This window comes from Balaenoptera physalus (genome assembly GCF_965194825.1).
Source record: "Balaenoptera physalus genome assembly, chromosome: 2".
Taxonomy (NCBI): Eukaryota; Metazoa; Chordata; class Mammalia; order Artiodactyla; family Balaenopteridae; genus Balaenoptera; species Balaenoptera physalus.
This window is the reverse complement of record NC_138883.1, coordinates 76,712,760-76,737,553: the sequence shown is the minus strand read 5'-3', so window position 1 is coordinate 76,737,553 and position 24,794 is coordinate 76,712,760. Positions and strand designations below refer to the sequence as shown.

At 46.4% G+C, this 24,794-nt stretch overlaps 3 protein-coding genes across 4 annotated transcripts in view; 1 reads left to right on the top strand and 2 right to left on the bottom strand.

The window, feature by feature from the left end:
- SLC12A6 (solute carrier family 12 member 6) overlaps window positions 1–10,761 on the bottom strand; it is a 90,288-nt gene extending 79,527 nt beyond the window's left edge. For both annotated transcript variants that reach the window (XM_082452364.1, XM_082452365.1), the window contains exon 1: window positions 6,705–10,761. In XM_082452364.1, the coding sequence (XP_082308490.1) occupies window positions 6,705–6,975 (271 nt within the window). In that variant the 5' untranslated portion in view covers window positions 6,976–10,761. The remainder of the gene's footprint in view (window positions 1–6,704) is intronic.
- Window positions 10,762–11,551: 790 nt separating this feature from the next.
- On the bottom strand, window positions 11,552–12,368 carry NOP10 (NOP10 ribonucleoprotein). Its single transcript, XM_082452574.1, has 2 exons — window positions 12,209–12,368; window positions 11,552–11,941 (listed from the first exon to the last, which is right to left on the bottom strand). Exons 1-2 carry the CDS (start codon window positions 12,299–12,301, stop codon window positions 11,801–11,803), a joined length of 234 nt encoding a protein of 77 aa, XP_082308700.1. The 5' UTR covers window positions 12,302–12,368; the 3' UTR covers window positions 11,552–11,800.
- Window positions 12,369–12,770: 402 nt separating this feature from the next.
- NUTM1 (NUT midline carcinoma family member 1) lies at window positions 12,771–24,771 on the top strand. Its single transcript, XM_082452575.1, has 8 exons — window positions 12,771–12,902; window positions 14,035–14,130; window positions 16,038–16,746; window positions 18,818–18,946; window positions 20,070–20,209; window positions 20,719–21,005; window positions 21,291–21,407; window positions 21,757–24,771. Exons 2-8 carry the CDS (start codon window positions 14,115–14,117, stop codon window positions 23,785–23,787), a joined length of 3,429 nt encoding a protein of 1,142 aa, XP_082308701.1. The 5' UTR covers window positions 12,771–12,902; window positions 14,035–14,114; the 3' UTR covers window positions 23,788–24,771.
- Window positions 24,772–24,794: the final 23 nt, after the last annotated feature.

The window sequence follows — 24,794 nt, the reverse complement described above, 5'->3', positions numbered from 1 at the left end:
CGATTCAAAAGTTTACAGCAAAATATTGTCCTTCTAGGTCAGTACAAATTGCCTTAAACGTCAGCATTAGAAACATTCCCCTTATTCTAAGAGCCTTAACATTAGAAAAGCATGACTTTTATAAGATTCTTAGGTACCCAGGAGTGTCCTCTTCCTTCTTTTCCATTCCAGTACAGGTAATATCAAAGCAAACTTTATGAGAATCTGGAATCAAGAAACATGCCTCTGACAGGAAAAGAATGAGGCCTCTCATGGAAAGAATTAGTGAGGATATAGAAGAGACCACCCAAGATAAAAGACAAGAAGTTGAAGCAATCACTCTTCCAATCACTAATATTTAATCAAATATCTAGAGTATTCTAGAACAGACTCTATAAAAGAAAGTCCTTTCTATTAAAGTAGCTTTCTGGGGCTTCCCTGGTGGCACAGTGGTTAAGCATCTGCCTGCCAATGCAGGGAACACAGGTTCGAGCCCCGGTCCGGGAAGATCCCACATGCTGCAGAGCAACTAAGCCTGTGCGCCACAACTACTGAGCGTGTGCTCTAGAGCCCGCGAGCCACAATTACTGAGCCCACATGCCACAACTACTGAAGCCCACGCGCCTAGAGCCCGTGCTCTGCAACAAGAGAAGCCACCGCAATGAGAAGCCTGCAACGAAGAGTAGCCCCTGCTCGCCGCAACTAGTGAAAGCCAGCGCGCAGCAACAAAGACCCAGTGCAGCCAAAAATAAATAAATAAATAAAGTAGCTTTCTGGATTGCAGTCTAACCTTTCAAAAGCTTGTATTACAGGTATTTTCAAATATACACAAAATCAGAGAAAACACTAAAATGAATCCTCATTAATCCAATTCAACAAATTATAAATGTTTGCCAATCTTATCTATCTCTCCTCAACTGTTTTGTGGCGTGGGGGGAGGGAGGGTGGAGTACACTTTGTTTCACCTGCAAATATGTCAATATGTATCTCTACAGATAAGGGCTTTATATTACCACAATGTCATAAATATACCTAAGAAAATTCACAATAATTCCTTAATATTTTTTAACACCAAGTATGTGGTCAAATTTCCCTGATTTTCTCAGAAGTGGCTTTTTACAGTTGTTTTGTTCACATCTGGATCCAAAGAAAGTCCACGCATTGCATTTGGTTGACAGCTTTTTATCTGTAACAGCTCCCCCCCCACCCCTTTGCTCTCTCCTCCTCCACTCCATGCCATTTATTTGTTGAAAATTCTAGTTATTCAATAAAATTTCCCCCATTCTGGATTTAGCTGATTGCTACTTGTGGTGTAAAGTAGTATATTGTAAAGTTTAATCATTGGCTTTGCAGTATGGAGGAGAGGGAGAAAAACAGATGTGGTCTGTAACCAAAACGTTTCACACAAGTGCTACTTGTCTTTAAAAAAAAGTGGGCGATCTGCCTGCCAATGCAGGGGACACGGGTTCGAGCCCTGGTCTGGGAAGATCCCACATGCCGCGGAGCAACTGGGCCCGTGAGCCACAACTACTGAGCCTGCGCGTCTGGAGCCTGTGCTCCACAACAAGAGAGGCCGCGATAGTGAGAGGCCCGCGCACCGCGATGAAGAGTGGCCCCCGCTTGCCGCAACTAGAGAAAGCCCTCGCATAGAAACGAAGACCCAACACAGCCAAAAATAAAAATATAAATAAATAAATTAATTAATTAATTTAAAAAAAAAGTGGGGGAAGGAATCAAGCTTGAAAAAAAAAATCTATCAGAGGATGCTATCAGGAAAGCTAAGAAGGTGCCAAATCCATGTGTTTTTACAAAACTATCCATTTTACTATGTTATACAATGTTAGTTACAGCTCTCTGTTAGTGTGTCAAAGTGAAATGGTAGTATTCAATAACCATATAATATGAAAGGTATATTTAAAAGAAAGGTAATAGTCACCTGCAATTGGCAATACAAGGTAATTCACTTATTTTTGTTTGGGGCAAAAAACTAGAATTTTTTTCCAAAAGTGTAAAAAGATTGCTTGGTACTTTGAAACACGCTTTTATGAAAAATAAAAAGATAGCTTTGCAACATTATTCTGATTCTTAGTCAAACGTTATTTAACCCTAGCATGAGAGATTGATGTGACCTACGAATAACACACAGAATTGGTAGACCAGCAGAGTGGGCTAAACGTCCATGTGTAATATAATGGCACCAAGTGCAGATAAATACTCTGTAAGACCTACTGGCATTTAAGGAAAAGCCTGCCGGGCCTTGTCCACTTGGTGAACGTCTGCTTACCCTTCGAAGCCCACCTCAGGTAGGAAAGTTCTTCCCATGCATGTAAGATTAATCCCTCTTCCCTTCTGAGCTATGGTCTCCAACTCTGGCTGAAGAGCTTTTAAATGCTGTGGACAAAGAATGTTGCCTGCCATATCAGTGAACAAAGGATGTTGAGGCCATCAAGCCATCAGTCACTGCAGCCACCCCCAATGGTGCACCCTGAGGGGATTCAAGATGGAGAAAAATAGGATACTGGCCCTAGATAGCTAAGGCGCATCTCAAAGGAATAATTTCAATAAGCCCAGAGTCTTGCATCTTCTCATACACAGAACAGCGCTAAATTCAATAACTTGAGATGTCTGGTTTTCTTTAATTAGCAGTAATCTTTTGATGTTTCGACTACTTGGTTTTTTTGCAAAAACTCCTATATATTCTGGCTCCTCCCTTACATCTTCACAACAGTCCCTCAGAGCTGTATGAGAGGTTGTCTTACTGAGGGTTTAAGTCCTCAGTAAGTCTGTCAAGTAAAACATAATTCTCAACTTTTAGGTTGTGCATTTTTTTCAGTCGACAGCATTATGCCCTTAAGGTCCCTGTCCTCAAGAACCTACAGCCTAACCGAGAAAGATAATATGTAAACAAACAAATAAAAAAACAAAATTAAGTTAAATAGGTGCTCTAGTAGTAGTCTGTATAAGAGATATAGGGACTTAAAGAACTGATCTATTCTATCTGGGTGTCGGGTTGAATGAGAAAAGGTTTCAGAGGTGGCTCCATGAAAGAGGGGTTTATTTAAATTATTTTTGCATCTCTACCAGCTAACATCCCTCAATAAAAACCTGGTGACAGCCAGCCTCAAAGTTGGTACACTTAGAGGTCCTGACTCAACTGGCTTTTATTTTTACTCCACTTCAGAAACCCACTCCCAAGGCTGCACACTTGATCATGTTAACACTGGAACTGCCCCACCTCTGAATCCATTAACCCCAACATTCGTCTGTCTGATCACAGTCTTCAATCTCTCTACATCATTCACTATCACTTTTACCTCGTCAAGTCCTCCAGTCTCTTGGTGTCTCCATTTTACCTCAGTTCATCATTTTCCTTAACTATATTTTTCTACTGTATTATTCTAAAATTTGCTGTATTTTTCTTTTTTTTTGTATTTTGATGTATACTTCTATTCCTGCATTTATCATACAGCATTATAATTTACATGAAAATTTGTTTGCTTTCTCTATTAGATCATAACTTTCCTTAGAACAGTAACTGGATTCTTTTTCTCAGTCCTGCATCCTTAGCACCCAGAACAGAGCCTGGCCCATAATAATTGCTCAGTAAATGTTGGTGCAAGTGTTCTTGTCATTTTCACCACTACTTCCATGAGCTCTCCAAAGGCAGAACCTATATTTTACCTGAGCATTTCCCATAATTCCTACGGGAGTGCCTCACACATAACAGGGCCTCAGGGAGCATTTGTTGAATTGTAAAAGGTTGAAATGTTATTAGAAAATGTGTAAGACATATAAAAATATGTTCTCTTCTCTATTTTGGTATTATTATTTTAACAATCATTTAAGTTAACCAAATGGTTATGAGGCAAATGTAAACAATGTTCATCATGGCAGAGGCAAAATGATGTAATGGAAAGTCCTGGACAGAAGTCAGGAGGCCTGCATTTCAGTCTTGGCTCTGCCACTCATGATCTACAAATAACTATCTCTGTAAGCCTTAGTTTTCTCATTTATTAAAATAGGCTTTGACCAGAATTTGATTCTTGATCATCTGAGGTTCCCTAACTAACATGCTATGGCTCTTAAAATTTTTTTTAATTACAAAAGTGATACGCTCTCAATATAAAAAATTGTACATGCCCTACTGAATTGTTTAAAGGAAAATTCCCACTCTCCACCCTATTTTCATAACTGTCCAGAGGTATGCTCTCTCAGCAGTTCCTTCTGTACCTTTAAGGCATTCTTCATGCATAAGCAAGTACAGTGCTAAGATTGCTGATTTTATTTACCAACTTGACAGTCCCATAAGTTCTAATGGAACCTTGACAAAATGAAAGAGAACGATAAACACTTTGATAGCAGAAAGATAACTACTACTCAAAAGGCCAACAGTAGAAAAAAATTAAAACACAGATAGAAATAAATATTTAAAATTTGGTGTGTCACCCCACCTTGGTTGTGCAATGTAATGTGAATAAAAGGTATATGACACGATAAGAAACTTAAGGTGGGAAGAAATGTGGGAGGCATGGGAATTGTGGGGAAAGGAGAGAGAATGATACCAATGTCGCAACCACTGAAGGATGTAAAAAGGGTCCCCCCACCAAAAAAAAAAAAATCATAAAATTCTAAATGGTAAAATAGCAAACACAATTCTGAAATACATTATGAACTTAAGGATAGAGTCCACTGTAGAAGAGGAAGTAGTTGTTTTCCTATACTAAATCCAACCCAGAGACAAATGTAGATTAACACATGTCCTTGATTTTCTTGACAACAGCATCCTTTGAAGATCGACATCTAAGTCCAATAAGGGTATCTGCATATTACAAGACCAAAGGTGAAATAATTACATTTCTAACCAGTTCCCTCTGATGGTGTGGAAAATATATCACAGGATGATCATCATAAGAATTTTTTTAAAAGACAGTAAGAGAAAAATAGGTCATTGGGAAAGTAGGAAACTCGATTCCCAAGAATACTCTTGGGAAAAGTGCGATCTAATGGCTGGACTGTTAATTTCCCTTTCATCTAGTACCAGAGACTATTTAAACATTAAGGAAGATGTTAGGTAGAGAACCAAGCTTTAACTTCTGTAACCAGCTAAACGATATAGATTTTACCTAGACACATCTGCAGTTTTACCTTATGGTGTAAAGCAATACCACTCTAGACCTTAAAGAATGCTTATAGATAAGGACAGAAGCCTGGACAAGGATCCCTTCTCTGCAAGGCTAACTAACACATTACTGAAATAAGTCCACTTTTAAAAACAAAATAAAAATACAATTCCATAATATATGTCACAAACCCAACAACATTTAACTATAAATTACCTAATGACAATTACAACATTAAAAAAATTAACACTTACAGTTTTATCTGGTATTTTTACAACCTAAATACAGTATGATGGGTAAAAACTAAAACTACAATTTAGAATTAATTTGTAAGAAGAGAAAATGATGAATTATTTTTTATTCCATAATGTAATTTTAACACCATGGTACACAGTGTAAAGTCTGTCAAGAAGCTGAAAATTGTTAAAAGTCCAGGAATCGACCTGTAATGTCTTCATAAAAAAAAAAAAAAAAAAGATTAGTCAAGGATAAGTGAATTCTAGGACTATGAACTTTACCAAACCTACCTTGTCTCCAGACATTAAAAAACACAAACAGAAATAAGGAACTAAAATCATTCTGGTTTCCTGCACCCTTTAGGTTAGGAGGAACAATATTTCCTGACACCGGAAAATGGCAATTCAGTGGCTGAAGCTACGGTTTTCAAATGTGGGTAGAATATCATTGTAAGAACCTTGAAGATTCTTAAGAGAAGTTTTCATTACCTGACAGATCTACGTTAGTTAGAACATAGCATAAAACTAAATATATAAAGCAGTACGGCACTTCTCAAACTTTTCAACTTCAGAGTCCAAAAAATGTTATGACCTCTCTGTTTTATCTCATCACCTCTTTCTCGCTAAACCCAATGAAAACCTCCAAGCCCGCTGACACAGATTGGTTTAGGAAGCTGAACATCTGCAGTGGTCAATATAAGTCAAAGTGGCTTGTGTGCTACTTCCTGACTACAAAGTCTCAGCACTCAGTACATTCCATCTAAACTTCAAAGTGAAGAAATTATGTGGGAATCAGAAATCTCCATTCGACAGGATAGCCCCCTCAGATCTACCCAGCCTCACCCTGAGTGAGCTGAGCTACTCGAACCACTGTCTCTGTAAAATATAATTTTTTTAAAAGAATTTTGTGATACAGTATCTGAAGTCTTTGCAGGAAAGCCAGTAACTAAGATATAATCAATAACTACTCCTCATAACTGGCCTTAAAAGCAAACTGTAATAGTTGGAGCCCCAAAGCCAACTCTCCACTAAATTTTACAATTTAGGATTCTCCATGCTGGAAAATTGTTAAATTCTTTGATATTCATCCTTAACCAAAATACCCATTTCAATTCTAAGAAGACAAAAATGAGAAAGTCAAAACATACATCTACTTTTCTTCTTGCCATATACCTTCACACACGCCAAATTACTATTGCAGAGATCCACTATGCTAACCATTATTCCAAAGGGTTCCTAAGCATCTCAAAAAGAGGTACCTTGGTTCCTGATGATTCTTCTATAATGGAAAAATGATCTCTCAGTATATTGTCATCCTGGACATATAAGCCAGTAATGGAAATATTTTGTTGTCTGTGTTTCTACTTACCCTCAGTAACATCCTGGGGGTTAGAAGTCCGGTCACTAGCTGGATCCAGTGCAACAGTCGCCAGTGAACTGGTGGCTCCAGACATCTCACTTATAGGCTCACTACGGCTTGTTTCAGGTACACTTTCCCGGGAGCTAAATCTTACCCGGGAACTGGATCGAGAACTGAGGTCCGGGCTGGTGTCTGACAAACCTGGAATGTCATCGATCTTTGTTGGTGTCACCATGAACCGAACTGAAGCCATCTTGGTGGTGTTTTCTGAAGGATGCATTTTTTTTTCTTTTCCTTTATAAGGACAAAGAAAAAAGAAAAAACCCTGCAAAACCCTTCCTCCTACGCTAGCAATTTTGGTTGCAAAAATAGAAAAGATAACTTAAAAATAACCTCTCAATTACCTTGATTTACACCACACAAAAAGCCACTATATATAAGTATCCTTCTACTCAGAATTCAAGCCGCCTGTCCTAAAAAGTGCACTACCAGCAGCTGGAAAATATTTAAGAAAAAAAAAAAAAAGACAAACGATGCCAATCTCGTGTAACTTCGTTCCTTCAGAATGAAGAGCTATCTAGTTATCTCCCCTGGTCCAGGGATGCGGGCAGCCAGCCATGGTCTCAGAGAAGCAGGTGACGAAGCCTTTCTCTCCTCGACCTTAAGGTTTCTGCCGAGGTAGTTAGTCCCTTATCTGTAAATGTCCCACGGCTAGATGAGCAAAGTGCGCAGAGGCCCACCCTTATCAGGCGAATATAAACAGTATAGATCAGATTGCGAAACGGTGTACACCCGACCACCTGTTGTGTATCAGGTGAATACCCCACAGGTCTGGCTGGGAGGAGATGTGTGTAGAGCCACCCGATGTTTTTGAGGCCGATAATCCACTTGGGTCTGGTGGGAGAGGTGAGCATGCATAACGGGAAAAATATCGCACACTATGGATGGAGGAGAATGAGGAGACAAGGGTGAGGAGAGGAGGCTGCAGGGGCAAAGCGGATTCCTGCCTCCGAGAGGTCTGCGAGGGTGGCCCTCCCGCTCTTCTGGCAGAAAGGTCCCTGGGATCTGGGAGGCGCCGGCTAGCGGATCGAGACTCCGCGGACTGCAGTTCAGGGTCGTGGCAGCTAGCTGCTAGTCCATCGAGCCCCCGATCGGTTTGCTGGGTTTCTCCTGCGTGTGACAGGACGAGCCACCCCTTTGCCGGAGATGCTTTCCGCCCCTACCAGGGCCCCGGCGCAAGGTAGCCCCTCGCTGTTCTTCCTTCGGGTCCTAACAGAAGAGGAGACGGCCTCGCAGGCTGGCCCTGGCTGAGCAGGAGGGAGCGGCGAGGATGAGGGTAGGAGGAGGTCGCAGGTGCGGGATCCCGGCGCCAGCTGATGCGGATGCGCGCGCAGCTGTTGTTTACCAGCGGGTAACTGTTTCCGAGCCGCGGCGGGCGCAGGGGGCCTCGGGCTGCCGGGGAGGGAGCCTCCTCCCCGGTCAGATGCCAGAGCAGCAGTTACGTGACCTCGCCGCCCCCGGCCCCGGGCCCGGCGGGCTGTGCCGGCGCCGCCGCAGCCCCTCCCTTTCCTCCCCGCTCGTTCCTCATTCGAGGTTAACGGTCCGAAGAGAAGCCCGGGGGAGCGGTCGGAGGGCGGCACAGTCCCACGAGCGCCCGAAAGCCCCGCCCAGTCTCTGCAGCCCGTGAGGTGGCGGAGAGGGCTCCGCGCATGCGCTCGCCCGGCTCGCAGCGGCTGGCGGTCAAGGGGCGGGGCCGAGCGTGAGAGGCCCGGAGCACGACGGGAATTGTAGTTGGGGGTGGGGTCCTGAGCTGCCTGCATCCGAGAAAACAAACGCTTTTCGCTCTTGGTCCTGCTGTGTTGCACAAACTCATTCTGGAGGTGGAGGTATTTCAGGGAGCAGGCGATGCCCCTCAGACCCTCAAAAACCATCTCTCTTTACTAAGAGTGTCCCTAAAAATACCACTCATAATTTCTTTAAAAATTACAAACCTCTCAATACCATATATCTACAATATACGGTATGTATTAGGTATGACCCTCATTGGAGTTCTTACGTAGTGGTCTATTATAAAGCACTGTATGCTCAAATTTATACATAGTTTGGGCTACTTTTTTTTTCTTGTCCTTTAAAAAAGTGCTGTTTTTTTTTTACAATGTATACATCTATCAAATCATCACAGTTGTACACCTTAAATATATACAATTTTGTAAATTTTACCTCAGTAAAACTGGAAAAAAAATGCTGTGTTCATTTTCTAGTCAGGCTGAAAGCTCATTAAAGAAAGCGTCTTTAATTTTAGACCTGGAGAAGCCATTGAGATACTTTCTCTTGACTCCATTCAGTGTTTTCCCTACTACTGCCACCAGAATATTTTTCTTAGAATGTTTATTTAATGCATGAATAGAGGTGTTCAATAAATTTGACTCATCAATGTTTTGTTTGAAAATTATTTCCTAAAGCTTTGATCAAGACATTAATTTTATTTTTTCATTGAAGTACAGTTGATTTACAATGCTGTACCAATCTCTGCTGTACAGCAAAGTGACTCAGTTATACACATAGAGACATTCTTTTTTTTATATTCTTTTCCATTATGGTTTATCACAGGATATTGAATATAGTTCCCTGTGCTATACCACAGGACCTTGTTATTTACCCAGACATTTAAATTCAACAATCTGGGCCCTGGATTTGCCTGGGTCCTTGCTCGGCACAAGTGGAAATGTTTAAGATCATCCCTAGTAATAGATCACAACTGTATTTAAGACGTGAGCCAGGAAATTCCATTTTATCAAATGACACACAAAGTCCAATGTCCGGTTTAAAAGATCCAGGTAACAGAATGGAGACTAAATTCCTATTTAAAATGTAAATCTCCTCACAGCTTGATTCTTTATAAAGCCTGTGATTATTCATTCAGGCTTAACAGCTTTCTTACTTGAGGAAGGAAGAAATTTACCTCCCTGAGGGATCAGTTTTCTCCTCAGGCATGCCTGCTGTTCATTCAAATCTTACAGACTTTCCCTTCATTAAAAAAAAAATCCTGGATTTCTACAACATCGAATTTTGTTTCATACCACAGTGTATTTTCATTCACTTTATACTATACTTCTTAAAACTCTTCTCCCATTTCTGAGCACATCTCACAATGTGCTCAGACATAGATCTCTTAAGGAAAAAAATCTTCGGTATATTCACACCAATTTGCCTTTCCATTACAGTCCACACAGTAAGTAGCATGGAAAATCTTAATCCTTTTTTGGTGGGGGGGTAACTTATAAAGACAGAATCCCAGTCAACATTTTAAAAAAATGATAGTATTCGTTTACTGACTTTGGTTCTTTTCTTTTTTGTTGGCCATGCCAGATCTTAGCTCTCCAACCAGGGATCGAACCTGAGCCCCCCAACAGTGGAAGCTCAGAGTCCTAACCACTGGACCGCCAGGGAACTCCCCTGACTTTAGTTCTTAAAAAAACTTCCATAGCAGATACTTTTCCTAGTCATTTGCAGAATTTCTAACATTTCTTCGCTTATTAACCCCTAATAGGATAGGACGACTCTTTAAAATCCCTCAGATTCTATGCTAAGAACCTTGTTCAGTGAACAGGCTAAGAAATAAAAAATTGCTTGACAGGAAATAATTATCTCATTTCACCATTCTCATAAATTTAAGTAACTGATTGAAAATCATGTCTTCTATTAACTATGACCCAAGTCTAGAGATTTTTTTTTCTCAGCAGTCAACAGCTATCCTGAACTTTTCTGCTGGGACAGTCAGACATCAGAGTCCATGAGAAACATATTTACTCCTTTCCAGGGCCAGTCTTGATAAATCAAATTTGTGCTGATTTAAGTTACATCTGCTTCTGGAGTCTAGAATCTTTGATATTGTAGAAAAAGAAGATTGTATCATTGGAATGCAAACTTCACAAAGCAATTTTAAAATCAGTGGCACTAAGCAAACATTCAAATTCAATGTCAAAGGCCATGAATGAGAAGATTGGGAAATACTGAGTTGATTAACTTGATAAGGAAAGGAAGAAGCTAGCATTTCTTGAATGCCTGTATATTTATGGTTTCCCCGTGATAGAAGCTCAAGTCCTAAGAAATCTTCCAGGATTAAAAAAAAAAAAAAAAAAAAAAAAATTAACCCCCAAGAGTAGCTTGAAAAACAACAAAAATCCCTGCTTGAATCTCTCATACCTCATCTTCTAAATTAAAATCCATGTAGAGTTCCACATACCAGCTAGCTACCAGAAAGAATATAAAGTTAGGTGTATGTAAGAAGAGAGAACTAAAAGCCTGGGAATATTTCCAGAGGGGCGGTAAATATGCATAAAGGCATTCCTATTCACAATGGTTGGACAAACACTGTAGGTACATTAAGATCCACCACTGAACCCTATCAATTTTAGAGTTAGAAGAGAAATTAGAAATGATGAGAAGAATGGAACTAAACAGGTTGACGTTCTCAAAGGTATACAGAGAGGCGAGAATCCTGGTCTCCTGGCTTCCAATTCAATGCCTTTTCTCTACAATATAGCTGCTGTTATTTTTCAAGCAACTCTTCCATTTTCAGTCAAATGTCATTTCAAGGGACAAAAAAATTACTTAAGTGACCACACGGGTATTTTTCAGTGGATGCTGACAGCTGCACAGGAGTCTTTCTCAAGCTCTCTTCCCCATCCCCAGCACGCTTCTAAGACTCTAAGCACAGCACTGCTCCTGCTACAGAAGCCACCGAAGTTTCTCTTCCAAGTGGTCTTTTGTACCCCTGGGGCACTCTTCTCACTCATCTCCCTCGTTTTCGTTTTTAAACCACTCCTTTCTTCCCACAACATACAAAATAAGAGCTCTTTCAAATCATTTTAATAACCTGGCAGTGATTCAGAGTATGAAAAGAAGATTCAAACATCTTCCCTTTAAAGGGGATGCTACCATGATGGCCTCACCACAAGCATGATCAAAGGCAAGGATGAGACCGGATGCAAGGATCAAGGGTCGTAGCAAGACTTCAAGGCTCACAGATGGAAGAGCTTGATTTCAGAAAGTCTCTTGAGGGCTAGCAGGCGGCAGAAGAGACGTGAAATTTCAAGAGATCCTCAGAGGACGGGGCGCGGTTGCTGGGTCATGAGCACCTTGAAGCGTTTCTTGATGGTGACTCGGTGTCGAGAGTATTTGTCGTCTGGGGAGAACCGAGCAGGGTGGGCCGAGCAGGTCTGCTGTCCCATAGGGTCAAGCTTCTGCTCGCGAAGGAAAGAGAGAACATAATCTCAGTACTGGAGTCGTGGGAAAACCCAATCACTGGCGTCGTGAGGGAAATGGAGGCTGGGATGGGGAGGAGGCCGCGCGAAGAGGGTAAACATGAAGACAGGAGACGCGACTGCTCAGATCAAGAAGCCACACACTCCTGCTTCTACCACGCCTGGCTTCTGGACTGGCTCGTCTCGACCGTTCCTCCCAACGACATTTCTCCCCATGCCCATATACAACCTGTTTCCTCCTCTCACCTTCAGCGTGTAGACCCGGTATCCCTGCTCGTTGAGGTAATACTGGAGAAACATGACCACACGTGAGCGTGAACAGAAGCGTGAGCTTCCCATTCAGTCTGCAGCGCCTCTTAACTGAAGGCCTCACGTGTCAATTTCCTTCCTGTATAGCCGGGAAGTCTCGCTCTCAAAGCACGCCGGGAAATGTAGTCCAGTTTATACCTTTCGCCAGCTGGCCAGAAGGGGGGCGTACTAGCGCAGGACTTGGCCAGTTGCAACCCAGTCGCAACCTTGCGGGCGTTCTAAGACACGTGGAGTGTGCCCACTGTGTGCCAGGCACTTCTAAGCATTGGAGGGGGGTAGGGATGGATACAGATTGAACATTAATGAATAGAATCCTGTCTTTATCTCAAAATTCACACCCATTTCAGAGGCAATGGGTTTCTAGCACCTGGAGAAACCGAGGCTGCAGGATCCAGAGACCCTTTTACCTCAGGGAAGAAAGAAGGCTTTCTTCCCTCCCCGATTTTACATCCGGTTCCCTCGCCCTATTTCAAAGTATTGGCGGTAAAGAGTGCATGATGGGTATTCAATATTCTGTACAGCGAAGAAAGCGTGAAGTTATTTTATGAAACTCCTCAAGTATGTTTTAGCGGTCGACCTAAGATTCAAACTCAGGTCTCTACCACAAATTCAACGCTCTTTCTTAATAGTGGTGAGTAGCTAATAATAGCATAATAAGATGCACCTCCTAGAGGTATTGCGAATTTTTAAAAGAACGTACAATTTCTCCTTATAGGACTCTAGTTTAAAGAAATGAAAATTGGAACCCAGATATCATTAGAAAGGTGATCGTTACCGTATTATTTAGAACGGCAAAAACATTGTAACATATATTAATTTTATTAACAGAAAAACCTGAAAGCTTTTTTTTTTTTAAGAGTATAGTTTCTGTTTACTTGTAGTTGCATAAAATACCTCTGCAAGGATTCAGAAAAAATCTGGTTTCCTCTGGGATAAAGAACTCGGTTCCAGAGGAAAGGAGTGGAGGGAGACTTGCTGTGTATGCCATTTTGCATAGTTTGACTTTTGAACCGTGCTGATGTATTATTACCCGTTTAAAAAATTAAAATTATTTAACAAAAATTTAAAACAACAAAAATAATTTAACAGACGAAAAGGAGGACATTTTGGTCTTGAAATTTTAGGCTGAATGGCAGTTTTTGATAGAGTGGGAGGCTTTACAGCCAAGGGTAAGGCTAAGCCTTCTGTGGACTGCAGAGCTGATGGTAGTGGTTTATTTGGAAACTGCAGGACAGCTTTCCAAGGAAATGATATGCATACAGTAATTCAACACCCTTGATCTTCTGAGACAACCCTAATTTCAAGCATTCTGTTCCCTTGATCCTTAAATATACAGGCTAGGTACTCTCAATTTGGTTTAGAAAATACAGCCAACATTGAATTGTCAAGAGTTCGCTACAACCTGCTATTAATAGGAATTCAGGTACCAGAACTGGGTGTAATTGAAAGGCACAAAACTAGGTATATTGGTAAAGAATTGTATAGGGAACAGGGATGTAAAACTATGCAGTTGGGAATCTGAGAAAGAATTTGCAAGTTGTCCTGAAGAGATACACAACAATTGGGTTGCCATCCTCTGGTTTGGCGGGAATTCCTGGTTACTGCCTACATACCAGAGCCCTTCATGGAATATCTCCCTAACCTCACCCTATATTCCCCCTCCCCTCCCCCACTGCAGAATGCCTTGAGTCCTAGATTCTAGTTCTGTTTTGATCTGATCTTTACCCTCCCTTCCTTGGATCCTGTGTATCTACCGGAGCCAGGTTACTCTCTGGGTCCTGGACCTGACTGTCTCATTCTGGAGGCTTCCAGACAGCCACGGTTAGTGCCCAAACCTGAGAGGATGTCTTCAGATGGAGGTGAGTCTGCAGGTGGGGGGAAGGTCCCTGCTACCTGCTTCCTCCTTGGAGATTCAAAACTTGACATTTTACGTGGGGACCAGCTCTCTGGGCTGACCTAGAGGGATGTGAGAACACTAGACCCCACCAAAGGCATCACACTTGGGGAGGCTGGGGAAGGAGATTGTGCCATTAAGACTATGGGTTGGGGAAGGAAGAGGGCCTCCTGGGTGGCAGATCAAAGTGTCTCAGAGGAAAGTGCTGAGTAGAGAGAAGGGATGGTAGTTAGCAACTTGCTTCTCTGGAAGAGGGATTCCTTCAGCATGTGTTTGTGTGGCACGGGCAGGGGTGTGTGGTACGAGGGACACGGGGTTTGAAAGGGAAGACCCAAGTTCTGGTGTCTTCTTTAGGCAATTGGAGGCTGCTCTAGAATTTTGCCCTGAGAACTGAGCTGGGGCTGCTCTCGCTCTTATTGGGTGGGGGGGAGTGGAAGCATTGGCTAGAAAACTGTTCAGTGGGGTCATCTCTTGCCAAGTCTGTAGAGAAATGTCCTCTCGGAAGCTAGACCAGAAGGTGCTGTAAGTGCCTCTGCTTAGAGCCTCTTGGCTCCTTCCAGCCCCAGTGAGGCTAGTTCTAGTTCAGGGAGCAGTTTTCCTTGCTTTCCCAGGGCCAGGGGAAGTGGGTCACTCCAGCAGGGATGAGAACTGGGGCTTCCCTGAGATGCTGTGTCTTTCTACCTTTTGTGGAACTCAGGCCTTCAGACCCATTTCACTGTGTTCCATACTTCGGGGAGTATTCCTGGCCCTCTGCTCTGTGGTTGAGGTGAAGAGTTCGCTCGTGTTCCATGTCTCCTTCATGATCAGGAAGCAGCGGAGGCTGAATGTTGTTAGTTTGCCAGTGGAATATTCTTTATAAGAGGGGGAGGAGAGTAGCATGAAATTAGGCAGATGATCTTCTATTACTATTATTAAAAGTCCTAGGAGACACACGTCCTAATTAATTAAGTACACGTTTTATGTATTTATCCCTGGTCTCTTTGACTAGAGTCCACATAGCCTCTGAACTGTGTTTCAGACTTCATTGTCAGTGCCTTGTTCAAAAGTGGACCCTAAATTTCTTTTTTTTTAAAATTAATTTATTTATTTATTTATTTATTTATGGCTGTGTTGGGTCTTCGTTTCTGTGCGAGGGCTTTCTCTAGTTGCGGCAAGCGGGGGCCACTCCTCATCACGATGTGCAGGCCTCTCACTATCGCAGCCTCTCTTGTTGCGGAGCACAGGCTCCAGACGCGCAGGCTCAGTAGTTGTGGCTCACGGGCCGAGTTGCCATTGGCAGGCAGATTCTCAGCCACTGTGCCACCAGGGAAGCCCTAAATTTCTGATATTAGGAGTTCCAAGCTGAAGGATCACAGATAACGTTTTAATAGGTCCCGCATCTCCTTAAAGCTCTGGAAACCTCCCTCCCCATACCGCCTTCCCCTTACCCATTTCCTGGCTCTTATCTCTAGTCATTTCTGGCTGTTATGTAACAAAATTTCTGGGAGCAAAACATCTAATCCACACACACCCCCCTCCTGGGAACAGTGCTTCTGCGCCTGGTGGCAGGGACCACAGAGCAGCGGGGAGCAGGATCCAGGTGGTGTGAGGGTGTTTGGAATGTACCCGTATGCTGGGTGGCATGTGTTATGGGGTATGAACTCGTGGGCCCAAGGGTCCTTGCAGCTTGCTTCCCTAGCACACTAATTCTCAGCAGGGAGTAAGGGACATCAGAAACACTTGGGGGACATTCGCAAACTATACATGTCCCCCCTCCCTCACCTGTCGAGAATCAGTGCTCTGATTCTTCAGGGACTAGAGTGGAACTCAGATGACCTAGCTTCTGGTCTCCTCTTCTCCTACTCCAGCCCCTCTTTTTCTTTATCTCTGCAGCATCTCCATTGCCAGGACCGGACATGACCATGAAACCTGGCACTGCCCTGTCTCCTTTCACTGCACTTCCCTTCCCCCAGCCTGCTCCTGGCCCACCAGACCAACTACCCTGGGAGCCGCCCTCGCAGCCCCCTGTGCCTTCAGCACTCTCTCCAGGCAACCCTCTGGTGCTCTCTGCTTTCCCCAGCCCGTTGTTGGTGACAGGGGACGCGGGCCCTGGCCCCAGTGAAGCTGGAGCTGGCAAGGTCATTGTCAAAGTCAAGACAGAAGGAGGGCCAGCTGAGCCCTCCCAAACTCAGAACTTTATCCTTACGCAGGCCGCCCTCAATTGGACTGCCTCAGGCTCTCCCTGTGGGGACCCTGAGAGTCCTGACCCTGGATTCCTGACAGCCTCTAATGTGAAGACCCTTCTGCCCACGAAGGCAGTTGGGGTGAGCCAGGAGGGCCTCCCAGGCCTTCCTACTCAGGCTCCACTACCAGCTGCCCAACTGGCCCCCATCATGCCCCCGGAAAAGGCTTCACCAGGGCCGCATGGGGCAACTGGGGAAGGAGGTCCTGCGGCTGCCCGATCCAAGCCCTCACTGGATGACCTCTCTTATACCTCCAAGGGTGTTTATGAGAATTTCCGATGCTGGCAGCGCTACAAAGCCTTGGCAAGGAGGCACTTATCCCAAAGTCCTGATGCAGAGGCCCTTTCCTGCTTTCTTATGTAAGTGGAGAGACCTGAGGTTCATTATTCTAGAGGCTTTTAAATAAGGAGGATTTGGGGATGGACAAAAGAGGTTAGGCTATTTAGGAATACTTGAGGGCAGGTGATGAGGGTGCTGGAGATGCTATGATAATGAAAATCATAACGACGACGACGACAACAATGATAACAAGCCTCTTTACCCACGTGCCAGATGACGACAAGCTTTCAGGTGTCTTCTCTCAAGTGATCTTCACAACCCTGTGAGTTCAGGCAGGCATTTTTGTGGTCATCCTCATTTATGGATGAGGAGACTGGAGCCTGGAGCTCAGAGCAGTGATTGGAACTTGGGTCTCTGATACCGAGTGCCAGGGCCCTCCCGTTCTATTTTACTACCTTTTGACGTGGAGTTGAGCTGTCCAAACCGGCCAGGATGAGGAGCGCTGGGAGCGGGGGATGGTGTGCGGCTGGGCTGAGGAGCTTGTGTGCCACCCTGTCTACTGCCCCATGTTTTTTTGGTTTGGCTTTTTTGGCCACGCTTCGCGGCTTGCGGGATCTTATTTTCTCAATCAGGAATCGAACCCGGGCCCTCGGCAGTGAAAGCTCCAAGTCCTAACCACTGGACTGCCAGAGAATTCCCCACACTGCGCCCCCTGTTTTATTCAGGAGAATTCAAGTTGAAATAGGGAGGTGGTAGAGCTTGCTTAGTGGTCAAGGACCAAGGCCCCACCACTCACTAGATTTGTCATCCTGGGCCCTGGCATTTACTATCTTTGCCCTCAGTTTTCTCATCTAGAAAGGGGATGATTATCCCTACCTCAGAGGGTTGCTGAAAAGATGAAATGAGTTAATGTATGTGAAGTGCTCAGCAGAGTGCCTGGCACAGGGAATGCTTCATTAAATGGCAGCTGCTATTGTTGTTGTTATTGTTATTATTATAAAAAGGCAATCTAGAAGAGGAGAAGAACTCACAAAAGGCCAAAATGTCTGTGTGAGCGGATGCTTGACCTGGGAGCCCAGGGTCATGGGCTGTTATGTTTATAAAGCAAAGTCATTGACCATCTGGGGAATTTTCTTCCCACCAAGACCCGCTGTCTCTCTCAACTGCACTGTACTCTCAGCATTTTGTGTAAACCACCATATAACGCATGCCACATCTTACTGGACTTAAAAAAAAAACTGTACATGTTGTTCCTCCAGTGGCTGAACCCCTAAAGGAATCCCCCTTTCCGTCCTGACTCTGGAGTGAATAAATCAAAAGGCTCCCCCACAGTCCTTGGTGTAGATCACCGTACTGACTTCCCGCTTTCTGCAGACAGCTCTGGGTTCTCTCTTGGAGGCTGGCAGGCTGAATTTCTAACTCCTGGCCTATTTCTGCTCCCCACGTTCAGGGGCTCTGGGCAGGGTCTCCCTCAGAGTGCAGTCCAGACCCTCTGCCACAGTCACCCGGGAGGCTGGTGAGATGCTCAGAACTGGGATTCCGGGGCGCTGGAATCCATGGTTATAACAAGCTTTCCCCAGGTGATTCTAGGCACAATAATGATTGAGGACTCATGGGAAGTCAGAAAGGCAAAATGCATCACAAAGAGCTCAAAGAGTATTGATATTTGACTGTGACGGGTATCCCAGAGGCAAAAAAACACTTAAAAACCAACAAATAAAAACACCACACAGCCTTTAATTAGATTCATTTGGGTTAGGGAGTGTCTTTTTAAAAATGTAAGAGCCATTGGGCAGGGTTCAGCTTACTTTACAATGAATCCCATTAATTGAATAACATGAGCGCTTTCTTCCTTGTGTTTTGTTGAGGACAGCACTGTGAGAATTCAAGGTAGTTGATTTTAATGGGTGGGGAGACGAACCCTCTGATTTTGTGCGAGGTTTGTAAATTTCAGTGGGAAAAAAGGCCAGTGTGGTGAATGGATGGATGTGAGATTGGGGGTCTGGGATCTAATCAGCAGTGGGATGTGACAGGGACTGTGGGGCATGTTTGATCTGATGAGGGGCTGGGGGTGTGCACTGAGGTGGGTGTCAGGGCAGGTGGGAGAGGGGGTACACTTGTAGACTGTGACTGACCCAATGGGGGTTTTAGCCCAGTGCTTCGTTCCCTGGCCCGGCGGAAGCCCACTATGACCGTGGAGGAGGGACTGCCAAGGGCTGTGCAGGAGTGGGAGCGTACCAGCAACTTTGACCGGATGATCTTTTATGAGATGGCAGAAAAGTGAGTCCCACCAACCCTCATCCTCCCGAGGGGGGCTGCGGGGCTGAGGGGTGGGAGCAGGTAAGAGAGGCTTGGGTCTGGGCTGTGGGTGGTTACTATAACGGATGCTGGAGGAGAGGTGTAGACTAGCATAGGGTCTCCTGGATCCTCGCTGCTTCTTCCACCATCTTGACTCTTGGGCTTTTCTATCCTATCTCCTCTTGGAAGCTCTCCCTTCTCCAGATCTTGAGTTGTATAGGGGCCTTGATATTGAAGCTCTTAGGATGGGATTGGAGCCCGGTTGTTGTAAAAAGTCCATGCTGAAGGGAACCTAGCAATGAGGAGGTAAGCCCTACTAGGCAGGTTCTTTCCTGTCTCGCTGACCGGGTGGCAAGTGACTACTGATGCAGACCTTGGGGCCACCACTCCTCTGGAAATACTTTAGCCCGTCATCTTAGGGAGGGGCTGGTTCTTGAAGAGGTTTGTCAGGGCAATCCTAGATGCCCAGAGTGGTCTTCTGGCTCATATCCCCCATTTCTCCATGATAATCTCCTCAGTTAAAAAAGTAACTCAGGAAAATGAACCCTTTCCTCCAAGCTTAACTATAACTTTCTCCCCCAAATCTTCTGGACCCATACCTCCTAGATTTACCCTTCCAGGACCCCAGTCCCAGCATCAGGACTCCTGGCTCTCAGCGCTGCTTCCTGGTGGGAACTGCCTTAAATTGCAACCCAGGCCCTGCTTTGGGATTTCAGGCATTCTTTATGGTTGTAGGCAGGGGCAGAGGAGGCCTTGAGGAGTGGCCCACGTGTGGGATTTGCCAGGTTGTGGCATAGGCCTGACTGAATTCAACAAACCTGTATTAATCGCTGCTGTATACCCTCACCGATGCTGGGTGAGATAGCATATGAAAAAGCCATGGCTCTGTCCTGTGAAGCTTACAAGCTCTAGGTTGTTTTCTTAATAAGCTTCCTAAGTGACGACTGCAGGTAGGGGGGCTATGTGGAGACCTTGTGAGGTTTCCCCAGAACTGTTATTCGGCCTTCTGTGAGCAGATACCCTGGGGTCTTGTGTCTGGGTTTCGAATGGATCTTGGTCTTCTCAGCACTGCCTGGGTCTTCTGCACCCTCTGCACCCTCTGCAGGTTCATGGAGTTTGAGGCCGCGGAGGAGATGCAGGTTCAGAACACAGAGCTGATGAATGAGTCCCAGGGCGTGCCTCCTGCAGCCCCTCTGAAGCTTGATCCTCCAGGGCCCCCAGCCCCCGAGGTTTGCCAGCAGGCAGGTAAGGCCGCCCAATTCCAACAGGAGCCGTGGGCCAGGAGCTCAAAGGGAGGTGTGCAGAAACCAGTCACAGATCAGGGGAGGCATTGCCTGTGCTTCTACCAGTTTCCCTCCAGGCAGGGGCATTTGATGTTCCAAACAGGACATACATAGGAGGCTGAGTTCTCAGGTTCCCTTTGTCCCAAACTAGGTATTGATCTTGGCTAAGTAAACCAACTACTCTCTCTCAGAGACTGTAATTGAGGCACATGATACCTCATCTGCCTGAGAAATGGGGGCTGGATCAGGGGGCTCTTTGGAGTTTCAGGGGTTCTGAGATTCCTCATCCAGATTCTCTCTCAGACCCTCCAGCTCCTAAATATCCTCCCCTGGCTGGTACTGTGTCAGGTCGGCCTGCTCCAGTCTGGAACCGTCTCCACGTGCCCAGGTTGCCGTTACAAATGGGGGCGAGAGGCAGAAGCTGAGGCCTTGGTGCCGCTTCCCATTTCTCCTTTCTGCTTCACTCCTCAGTGTACATTCCCAAGAAGGCAGCCTCCAAGGCACGGGTGCCCCGCCGGCGGCAGCACAAGACCCGGAGGCCTCCGGCTCCTGAGGCCCCCAAGGAGATCCCACCGGAGGCGGTGAAGGAGTACACCGACATCATGGAAGGGCTGGTGGCGAGCCACTTGGCCACTGAGGACTCGGATGGGAAACAGGAAGAGGAAGAGCAGCAGAGGCAGGAGGAAGGGATGTATCCAGATGCGGGTCTCCTGAGTTACATCAATGAGCTGTGTTCTCAGGAGGCCTTTGTCTCCAAGGTGGGCTGGCCCTGGGTGTCTGGTTTCTAGCAGATCCTGGGGTGGGAACTCCAGGGAATCAAAAGATCTAGGGTTCTGCCCGAGGCAGTGGGTGACTCGACTGTCTTCCATGCTGAGGAATATGTGTGCATGGGCGCACACACGTGGATGTGTGTAGCTGGTGTTTTCTAAAAGCCCAGGGAGAGGGTGGTGAGTAGGGGGGTTGCATAGCTGCTTCTCTAGAGCCTCTTGGTTCCCGTTAACTCCTGTCAAGAACTCCCATCACTTTTCCTTCCATTTCCCCAGGTGGAGGCCGTCATTCACCCTCAATTTTTGGCAGATCTGCTGTCCCCAGAACAACAGAGGGATCCCTTGGCCTTAACTGAGGAGCTGGAACAAGAAGAAGGCCTCGGTCTTGTCCAGGTAAACCTGGGAGGTAGAGAATATCAGAATGAGAGGCTCCCATGGCTTTACCTAACCCTACACTGTCTTGGATGGTATGGCACCTAGAGACAAACAGCTTCAGCAGTCAGCTTTGGGTGCAGAACAAGTAGGCAAGGGACCGTGGAAACGGGAAGTGTAAAGGCTCAAAGCGTGGGAATAAGACCCAAGAAGGTGGAAAAAAAGAGCTGTGGTTATCTGGCTTTGATGCCGTTACTTAAGCCACTTGCTTGCGTTCCCTGCCCTGCCCAAGTACCATCTCCTCAACACCCAGCCCGCCACCCCTTCTCACAACCACATATAGAACAATATTTGTCCATTCTCCTTCTAGCTGGTCCAGAAGCGACTCCTGGCCTTGGAAGAGGAGGAGGACGCAGAGCTACCTCCAAGTTGCAGTGGAGCTCTATTGGACTCAAGTCCTTCTGTTTCTGATGAGGATGAAGATGGGGGTGGGCGGCTTCAGCCCTCACCTGGGCTTTGGGTGGCTGGGGGCACTGTCCGCCTTGGAAAGTCTGCTTCTCCGGGCAAGTGGGCAAGAGAAGTGCCTGGTGGGCAGGAGCAGGACTTAGATGGCCTGAGGGGGATGTGCAGGGATGGGAACACTCTGCCATCCCCCAGTGGCTGGGACCTGCAGCTAGAACTTGCAGCTCCACAGGGAACTCAAGGGCCCTTGGGTATAGAGAGAAGAGGGTCTGGGAAGGTTACAAACCAGATAGCCCCACTTCAGGATGACCACCTGGGAGGCGCTGAGTCCCCTGGGTGCTCCCTGGTGGGTGATAGGACCTCCGAGGCTCTGCCCCTTTGCTGGCAGGAAGGCCCCCAGCTCGAGATAGTTCCCAGTTTGGATGCTGGACTTGCAGAGCTGGCCCCTCTGCAAGGACAGGGGTCAGAAAAGCAGGCCCTGGGGGTGCAGACTGAACAACAGATGGGGGGTCTTGGAGTGGCTCCTCAGGAGACGGAGCCATTAGCAGTGCCCCAGGAAGGCTCTTCAGGGGCCATGTGGGGAGATGACAGAGGTCCTCCCACGGTTCAGAGTTACGACCAGAACCCTTCCCCTAGAGCAGCTGGGGATAGGGACGGGGACGGGGCCTCCCTCAGTCCGGGAGTTTGGCTCAGCATTGAGATGGATGCCTTTGGCTTGGAGTTGCCCTTACAGATCGAGGAGGTCATAGAGAACTTCCATGATTGGGAATGTGTAACTGAGCACCAGCAGGGCGGCCAGGCATTGGGCTCCAGAAGCAACATTTCTCTGGGTCCCGGAGAAAGCACAGCACCTGGGGATGTGGGAAGCAGCATAGTTAGCCGTGGAGGCACAGATGCCACAGCGGCCCTAGAAAAGAGAAACTACTGCAGCTTGTCAGGACCTCTGAGGGCCAACAGCCCGGCCTCAAGCCTTAAAGAAAATAGAGAGCAGAGCCCTGAGACTCTACGGGATCCCAAGCATCTGTGGGTTGAAGGTTGCCCCCCGTTGCTAGAAAGCAGAATTAGTGCCTCTGCACTGGGGGCTTCTGAAGAAACCCTCCTGCCTGCAAGTCAAGGCAACATCCTTATCCTGGGGACCCAGGATACCTCCTCCTTCCCTGAGGCCAGCCCAGAGGCAGGGAGCGGAGGCAATTCCATTTCTCCCCTGGTGGAAGCCACAGAACAGGTCAACATACTAGATGTTAGGGATGCCGGTGGCCTCCAGCTAGGGGTCAGTAAGGATACCTGCCCACTAAGTTTTAATTCTTATGACCCCCAAGGAGAAGGCAGGGAGGATACTGATTTCTCTGCGCCTAAAGACCTTGCTCCCTTACCAGGGGACCCAGAGTCTTATGCACACGGGACACCCAAATCAGCAGCTCCTCTCCAGGGCCTTAGAAGCACTTCCCCTAGATTAGTTCTGAGAGAAGCCTCTCCTGTCAAAGAAACATGCAGCTCAGCAGATGGGGCCAAAGGCGAGGAGGAGGAGGAGGAGGAGGAGGAGGAGGAGGAGGAGCAGGAGGAGGAGGAGGAGCTCTCCAACTTGGCCCACCTCTTGGCCTCTAAACTTAGCCTCTCACCAAGGGGGCCTCCCCTCAGTTTTCGCCCTGCCTCAGGCCTATTGTCCTCAGGGGGTCAGGGGACCCAGAGGGCACCCCACTCCCTCGTCCCTGAGGCAAGAGGCCTCAGCCAGCCGCCGTATCCTGTTGCCAAGTCTGGGAAGCCAGCTCTAGTTGGAGGCCCAGCCCCTGCTGAAAAGAGGCCCTTCCAGGGAGCTGAACTTGGGGCACCTGGGAAGAAACCCCTGCCTCTGGGAGCGGTTCGGGCCTCAAAGCCTCGTAAAAGAAGGCGTGATAGTTTCCTCACAGGCAGGAGGAAGAAACGACGTCGTACCCAGTAGGGGGCAGTGGGACCATCCTGTCCCACCTGCCAGTCCCTGCAGGTGGGGGGCCCAGAGTAGATCTCACCCTGGTGGCACACCAACAGTTCGTTCTCAGCCCTAAGTTGTTTTGTTGTTCTGCAAAAGTGGCAAGCGTGGGAAAGGGGGTCACACTAGCTAGGCTAGAGAGGGTCCCCTTGGTGAGAGGTTGGGGGAAGTACCTTTGGAAGTTGTATGGGAAAAAAATAAAGATTTTTGTTGTTGGAAAATGCTTTTCAGTGTGCCCCTTTGTATCACGTCTTCGATCTAGATCGGGTAAGATGCTGAAAAGAAAAAAGGTGAGGGCGGCCTCAGATTTGATGGACCCAGGTGACTTTCCAGCCTCATCTAGGCCCCCTGATAAGCCCTGGCGCTGAGGGTCCCCCGTGATTACTTTATTCCTCCCTCATCAGAAGCCTGGATGTGGTGTTGGGAGGGCTTCTTTGGATATCCTACCAGTATCTGTTTCTCTTTAAAAGTCCATGGATGGAAAAGCACTTCTTTTTAATCCGTCAGATTTCTGGGATAGACATCTATTTTCTAAATCTAACTAATTTCCATAATTGTGCCTAGACACAGCACCTTCTTTAGGGGGGCCTTTTCTTCTTCCTTGAAAAGCAGCTGGACAGAAGGGACTTATATGTCCCCAATTCATCCTGTGGCAGAAACCCCCTGGGCTGTAGGCAGGACGGTTAGTTCCTAACACAGGCCTCTGTCCCTACTATGGCGGGTGGAAACCAATCTCAGTAGGATTATTAAATATGGAATGGTAATCAGCTATTTTTTAACCTCTAATGAGGACAGAACAAGAGGGAATAAGCTGAAAAGAGGTTCGCGAGGAGGCCTGTTAGAGGGTATGACAACAGGAGGGAGGATACGAGACTTGCATGCTCCATCCGTCTGGAAGAGACGAGGACTCATCCGGCTGTGGCCAAGAGGACTGACCTTGAGAACCTTCACGATCTTCCCATGGGCGGCCTGCAACCATT

What these genes read in the sequence shown, in the direction of transcription:
- NUTM1 (XM_082452575.1), top strand. An exon ending in GCCCTTTCCTGCTTTCTTAT is followed by an intron (nt 16,747 to 18,817) that starts GTAAGTGGAGAG and finishes TGGGGGTTTTAG; the next exon opens with CCCAGTGCTTCGTTCCCTGG. An exon ending in AGGAGGCCTTTGTCTCCAAG is followed by an intron (nt 21,006 to 21,290) that starts GTGGGCTGGCCC and finishes CCATTTCCCCAG; the next exon opens with GTGGAGGCCGTCATTCACCC.
- NOP10 (XM_082452574.1), bottom strand. Translation starts at nt 12,301, where the DNA reads ATGGGAAGCTCACGCTTCTGTTCACGCTCACGTGTGGTCATGTTTCTC. An exon ending in ACCGGGTCTACACGCTGAAG is followed by an intron (nt 11,942 to 12,208) that starts GTGAGAGGAGGA and finishes CTTCGCGAGCAG; the next exon opens with AAGCTTGACCCTATGGGACA.